At 37.1% G+C, this 6,803-nt stretch overlaps 1 protein-coding gene across 1 annotated transcript in view; it reads right to left on the bottom strand.

Annotated features, from left to right (window-relative positions):
- The window catches only part of LOC148823403 (BTB/POZ domain-containing protein 19-like), a 47,221-nt gene extending 40,759 nt beyond the window's left edge, over positions 1 to 6,462 (bottom strand). The window contains exons 1-3 of the mRNA XM_088927446.1: positions 6,042 to 6,462; positions 4,560 to 4,788; positions 2,019 to 2,072 (exon numbers count right to left, since the gene is read on the bottom strand). Coding sequence (XP_088783572.1) covers positions 2,019 to 2,072; positions 4,560 to 4,788; positions 6,042 to 6,142 — 384 coding nt within the window. The 5' untranslated portion in view covers positions 6,143 to 6,462. The remainder of the gene's footprint in view (positions 1 to 2,018; positions 2,073 to 4,559; positions 4,789 to 6,041) is intronic.
- Positions 6,463 to 6,803: the final 341 nt, after the last annotated feature.

The following is a 6,803-nucleotide window of genomic DNA, read 5'->3' on the forward strand; positions in this document are numbered from 1 at the left end:
TAAAAAAATCCAACCAAACTGATCTCTTGAATAATTTTTGATTAACAACAACATTTATACTCCTTACACACCTGCAAAAATCAGTTTACATTTTTCTTCCGTCAGCTCTTTATTGGCAAGCAATAAAGTTGTTTGTGTCAAACTGTTTAAATATTTAAAAAGTCCGTTTTAAGGCAGTAGAACTAATGAACCTTACATAAAACCAATTTGTTGACGAAAATATAATAAAATGTGGTCAACAACACCTGCAATGTCTGAAAGTGAAAACAGCTTTCTTGAATTTATTGGAATCTTTAACATCACTACTACTTTGTAATGCCTGCCTGATCACAGCACAAGATATGCTGAACATTACATGTGACCATACAAAGAACCTAACAACAAAAGAGCAAACTTTTATAACAGAGAATACTGATTTCTTTCTATGGAAGACCAATACAAACAACTTATTTATCTCTATATCTTTCAGCTTCGATGGCTGCTCAGTGTGATCAGTCTCTGCTGTTTATTTTTCAGCTCAAGAATTTAATCTTAACCCTGCCTTCCTTCTCCGGATTTATAACTTATTGATTTACATCTGCCCACAATGACATGCCCAGACCTGCATCAGCTAAAGAACTAAAAGTAAGAAAAAAAATCTTCAACATAAAGGCTTATATTTTAACTTTTTTATTACACAATGTAATAACATGAAGTACAACCAACACACTCTAGTACTTGATACTGAATTGGAAAAAAAGTATTCTTACAATGCATATCTTAAAAAGTAACAATGCGACATTTTTTCATCAGTTTATTATTTTTAGAAAATGTTAAATCACCAGATATTTGTCATTAGTACTGAACAACTTGAAATAAATAATTACTAACCCAGTATAGCTATAACAGTTCATACACATCGAAGAGATAATAACATAAGGGCCATCTAAGATGTTCAGGCGGGTAGTTGCGTCAGCATGCGTAGGCTGCAAAGGAACAAGTAATAGGTTTATTCCATGCTGAAAAGAGAAGAAAGAACACACAACGTTTCGGCCGTGGAACCTTCTTCAAGAAGGCTCCACGGTCAAAACGTTGTGTTTTCTTTCTTCTCTTTTAAGCATGGAATAAACCTATTACTTGTTCCTTTGTATCCAAGATGTTGACAACCCAACTACATACAGTACAAGTAGGGAGCTGCGTCAGCATGCGTAGGCTGCAAAGGAACAAGTAAAGGTTTATTCCATGTTGAAAAGAGAAGAAAAGAAACAACGGCTGAAACGATGTGTTTCTTTTCTTCTCTTGTTCTCTGTTTACATATGGTACAGTATGTCACTCGCATGCAATAATCCAATACCATTCGGGCAGTTTCTTTCCCAGATGCCAGCAGAATGAAGGCAGATCTGCCCCTTTACTCCCAGAAACTTTCATGGATAGTCAGCTAGAGGTACAGCCTGGAACTGAACTGGCAGAACCTGGCTCGTAAGACTCATATTTCAGAATCTTTTACCAGACAGGGCTCTTGTGAGCTGCTTCTGATTTTATCCATGTGCTCCTTGTTCTGTAAGTCATGTTATCAATATCGTTCTCATAAACTGTTTACCTTAGTAATAATCAGTATGACAGATGCTGTTCCTTTAATTACCTCCCTCCGGTGTCTACCAATTTCTCTACATTTAAACCAATATAGATTAGCCTCCCTTTTCTCAAATGTTTGCAACCTATGTAGAAATAACAAAAAAAGTAAAACAGGATCGCAAATTTTATCCTAAATTCTTGGCTTAATAGCTTTCTGTAATGCATTACTGCACGTTTTGTGGTATCAGCTTTTTAGGTATGTGCTTTTCATTTAATATACAAAAATCAGGGAAGGTATCAATAGCCTAACATACAATGCCGCACTACATAACATACAACATAGCAAAAGGAAATACATAACACAGAATGTTCAACCAAACCGAAAATATGAATTAAAGTAGGAAAATTCTCATCCTCCACAAAATAATTTATTGTTAAATATTGTTATTAGATCAAAAACATACCTTTCGCAGGTCATCCAGCCCATACTCCACTGCTGATGTCAGCACCTCAAAGGCCTAAAAGAAACCAGTGAAAACAGATTGATTAGTAAAATACCCCTGTAATCGTCTCTTTCAAGCTGTTCTTCCATTTGCCCGCTGTTAGGTTCATTTTAAGAAAATATAACATGATTAGTTTTTATCAACATTCTTACTGTCTTATCCAGCCACATGCTTTATTTCAGCAATGGAAGCTCCAAAGGTATGACTGCTAATGAAAAAATCCACTACAATCTTATTCATTTTTAGTTTTAATCAATAAACATTTTTCTCTGTTTTCATAAACTCAACAGAGAAGAGACCCCTCGACAGCTACACAGTTCTATATAAAGTTTTGTTTCAATGTTATATTTGACTTGCTGATTTGCTAATAAACCCTATATGCTCCTAAAATTAAAAAAAATGAAAATAATTTTTAATTTCCCTTAAAAATTTAAACAAATTCTATTTGATTAGCTAAAATCATATTTATGAACTTCACACAACACGACATATTCTTTAAAGGTTTAATTTCATTGCAACAGTGTATTTATTTTGAACAACAGTTTAAAACAAACCATACTAAGGAGGGTATTTACATTTGATAGAGATAATGCTTACTAAAGTGTCTTGCTATAAAATATGCCTTGCTTGTGTAAGTAGGAGTTTGCAAATCCCGCATAGGTACTGAACTACAGTTAGCATTATGCATAAGATCGGTTTATAAAGCAAATTACCATTATAAGCATGGTATTTTCATTTTAAATTTCTTAAATATCTTATTATAATCCTCATTGTTACAGGTTTAGGTTTTCTTTTTCTTAAAATAATAACTCCTTTAATATTCTCCTTGTTATGCTGACAGATGTAAAATGAAACAGACGCAACCCCAGCAGATGGGCTATGATAATCACCTGCAGCCTGTCCAGATGGGCACTTATTTATTCTACAGAGTGCTCCATTAAGACAGCCAAACTGACTTCAAGTATTTATAAGACAATTTGTGATAACAGCAAGCAACTGTAGGCTTTCTAATTTAAGTGACCTCCTTGATTGTGTAAAGGTAAAATGACGCAGAAAACAGAATATTATTTGAATATGTACACCCGAAGAAGGCTCTACAGCTTCTTCTCTTTTCAGCATGGAATAAACCTATTATTTGTTCCTTTGCAGCCTACACATGCTGACGCAGCTACCCACCTGAACTACCCACATGATATTAAATTGCCCATTAATACCATACGAGGAAACACCGTACACACTATGTTATTAATGAAAATTAATGAAAGACATTTTTGGTTATGTAGCCTTAAAACAAAGCATTAAATGCACCTTCCCAACTACAAACGGGAATCTTTTTCTCAACAAGGTGGTGTGGTCCAGTTGCTTAAGGCACACCATTCTTCTGTGAATCTTTTCTTTGAACATATCATCTGCAGTAAAGTATAGCTAAAGCCTTCGTCACACTACATGACTCAACACGACTTCTAGTCGGGGACCATGTCAGATTTAACAACTGCAGTTGCTGAATCTCACTGCCTTTTCTGTCCTAGAGGGTGTCAAATTTTTAAGACTAGGAATCGCAGGGGGTGACTAATTACATGATTCCCTGGCAACTTTTCATCACGGTTCCAAATCTCGCTTTGCGCCACGAGAGTACCGCGAGGTCGCTTCATTTTGGCAGCCAATCAATATGGAGCACACTGGAATAAGAGGAGGAGTACCAACTAACTCACAACAACTAACACGAAATGACAAACATGAAACATCGAACAGACATTAGTGCTGGCTCCAAAGTTTGACGCGCCTCTCCTCCATTTGCACAATCCAAAACACTCGTTTTCCTATTTTCCTTGCAGTCGCATTGTATGCGCTGTACTTCCGGTTGAACGCTCATTGGCTGTTGAGTGTGGCAGACACAAGAGCCCACCCCTACGATGAGTCGCAGAGAGTCGTAGGGGCTATTAGTCAGCTCTTAATAGCCCCTACAACTCTCTGCGACTCGTCGTAGGGGCTATTAAGAGCGCTATGACTGAGCCGCTGGGGGTGTCACACTACACAACTGACGGTAACGGGGGGGCCTGCAACTCTGTACAGCTCGCTGTGATTTTCTTACGATCGTGTAAATGAAGGCTACGACTGAAAATCCCAGGAAAAGTCGCGTAGTGTGACGCCGGCTTAAATCCCATTAGATTTCTCTTCTAGATTTCGAAAGTACCCCATTAATGTTATACATAAATAATTTCCATCTCACTGCCTTTTTTATCAAGTTTGGAATATAACAAAGACATTACAAAAAATAAAGTATGTTATACCTGGAAATAAGCAACACTTCTAGAGTAACACTGCCCAGAGAAACAACATTATGTCTTTTTTTAAAGTGTATAATGAATAAAAGGCAACTTTCCTACTCTAGCGTCAGGTGAAAGGAGTCAGAGGTCAGGCCTTTTATTTAAATACCATTCCTGCGCCTAACTGTGAAATTTAAGTGAGGGAATTCCACACAAAGATTTAACCATTACTCACAATGTGATTGTTTAAGGTAACACAGTTAGTGTAGAGAAACTCAATCACAGCTAGGAAAACCTCAGGCTGCGCTTCAGAGAGAACAATGGGAGTCTCCAGCAGTTCCGTGTGGCGACCAGTCTGAAGCTGCTGACTGAACATACCATGAAAAACTTCACAACGACAGGCGAGGATACAGCGGTGAGCAAACACCTCCTGTTGCTCCTTGCCCACCACAAACTTCACATCACTGTTAAAACAGACATAAGAATGGAAAAAAAAACTGAATTAAAGGATAAAGCCAAAATGGTTGCTTCAAGTTAGAATCAATTAAGAAATTATAATACCAGGTCACAAAAATAACAATCCTGTAGGCTTTTTGATGAAACTGATGTTCAGTTCTTGCCTAAAATACACAACAATGGGTGTGTGATCTTCTCTGCTGCACCATTTGCAACAACCTCACTGCTATTAAGAGCTAGAAAAATGTAGCCTAATCATGTAACCAAAACTGAACTCATTTGCAAACAGCAGCAAAAAAAAAAACAGATCAAAGTACTAAGCCTAACTTCGCTGTATTTTTGAAAGAAAAAAACACCCATGTTCCATGGAACACGGTTTTGGGTAATCACCAAGATACACCACTTGCTAAATGTAAAACACACATAAACAGTTTTCAAAGTAACAAGTGTTGAACTGGAAGACGGGTCCTGCTGTTGTATGTGAGGTGTTTTCAAACTCAATGCTTCACTGTCTTAAAAATGAACAAATAACACAATGTGCTTTTTTGAACAGATATGAACCAGAGCTGTTCCTGAACGTACAAATCGTTATGTTGTTTTGTGATTTTCCCAAACATTTTTAGTGAGGCAGTACACACGTTTTCTTATTTACCCCATGACTGAATGATAAGGGAGTCTGATAAGCAAATAATGATAATCAAAGTCAGCAGGAAACTACATTTCTCTTCTATGCCTGTACCATAAAATAATCACTGCATTAACCCACAATTTAACGACTATGAACCATTTTTTTTTAATCTCAGAAAAGTTTTTCTCTACAATTTCGTGCATTATTACTGTAGAGTAATTCCTGTCCGACAGTAGCCGAACTACAGTAAAAAAAAGAAAAAACAAATGTACAGTAAAACGAGAAAAGCCGTATATACCTGATCCCTGATATATTCGACACTAGTACAGCGCATAAGATTAAACATTCGAGGAAACTGCAAAAAAACGTTTTATTTTACACAAGAACAGTGGGTCATTTTCAAAGGTTTTTCTCGATCACTCCCTAAATTAGGATATACATACTGGCTTCAAAATTCCTATATCTAAGCATAGGTGACTGTATATCACGCACGAAGGACAGTGGAAGTTTCTACCCTGAATCTTATTTATAACCATCTCAAAAATGTTCTAAACTTTGCCCCTCCGTACACAGGCCCAGTCACAGCCGTGGCTCCGCGAAGTTTCCTGCAGCTCTTTACCAGGACTGCCTCACCTGAACTCGGGGTTGTTGACGAGTCTCCGGAGTGCGGCGCTGAACACAGCAGTGTTTCCATTTTTACAAACAGGGAGAAGCGGGGAGTGAATATAAGCCATGCTAGGGAAGAAACGGGAATGGTGAGGAGCAAATTAGTGTTAGCTTTCGAAAAAGTTAATACGGAGCTGGATAAAAAAAACAAAGGGCGAGAAGCATTGCATTGCATTGCTGAGCATCGCCGTCACAGAACAGACGTACAGTCAGTACACCAGTAGAGGAGAGGAATCTGAAATTCTAGGCTAAATGTTTAACTGTTCATCCAAAATTATTAACTGGCTTCGCGAAAAAAATATTATTTCGGAATGCATAGACGAAGAATGTGTTTAACATGCACTACGAGAACAACCAATTATTCTTCAAAAGATGCTGCATTCTGCTCGGATCATTTATGTGCTGTGGGAGGTCTTTATGAACATATTCTTGTTGGGGGGGGCGATATGTGGAAATTAAGAGAAATTCAGTCTTTTAGCAACAAAAACAGACAATGATGATCTTATTTTTAAAAATCGCCCACTAATCGTACAATATGTAATTATACATCACAAATGGGAGATGATATTTGTTCAATTTCACCTTTTTTCAAATAGTTGAGAATAAAGCATGTAGAGCAAATTTTGCCACTCATAGCACAATTACATGATTTCCTAAACCACAAAAATGGGTATTTCTTTTTTTAAAAAAACCCAACACGTGTAACTGAGTAATAGATTTCTTTATTTT

The sequence above is a fragment of the Atractosteus spatula genome, chromosome 11 (genome assembly GCF_055471065.1).
Source record: "Atractosteus spatula isolate fAtrSpa1 chromosome 11, fAtrSpa1.hap1, whole genome shotgun sequence".
Taxonomy (NCBI): domain Eukaryota; kingdom Metazoa; phylum Chordata; class Actinopteri; order Semionotiformes; family Lepisosteidae; genus Atractosteus; species Atractosteus spatula.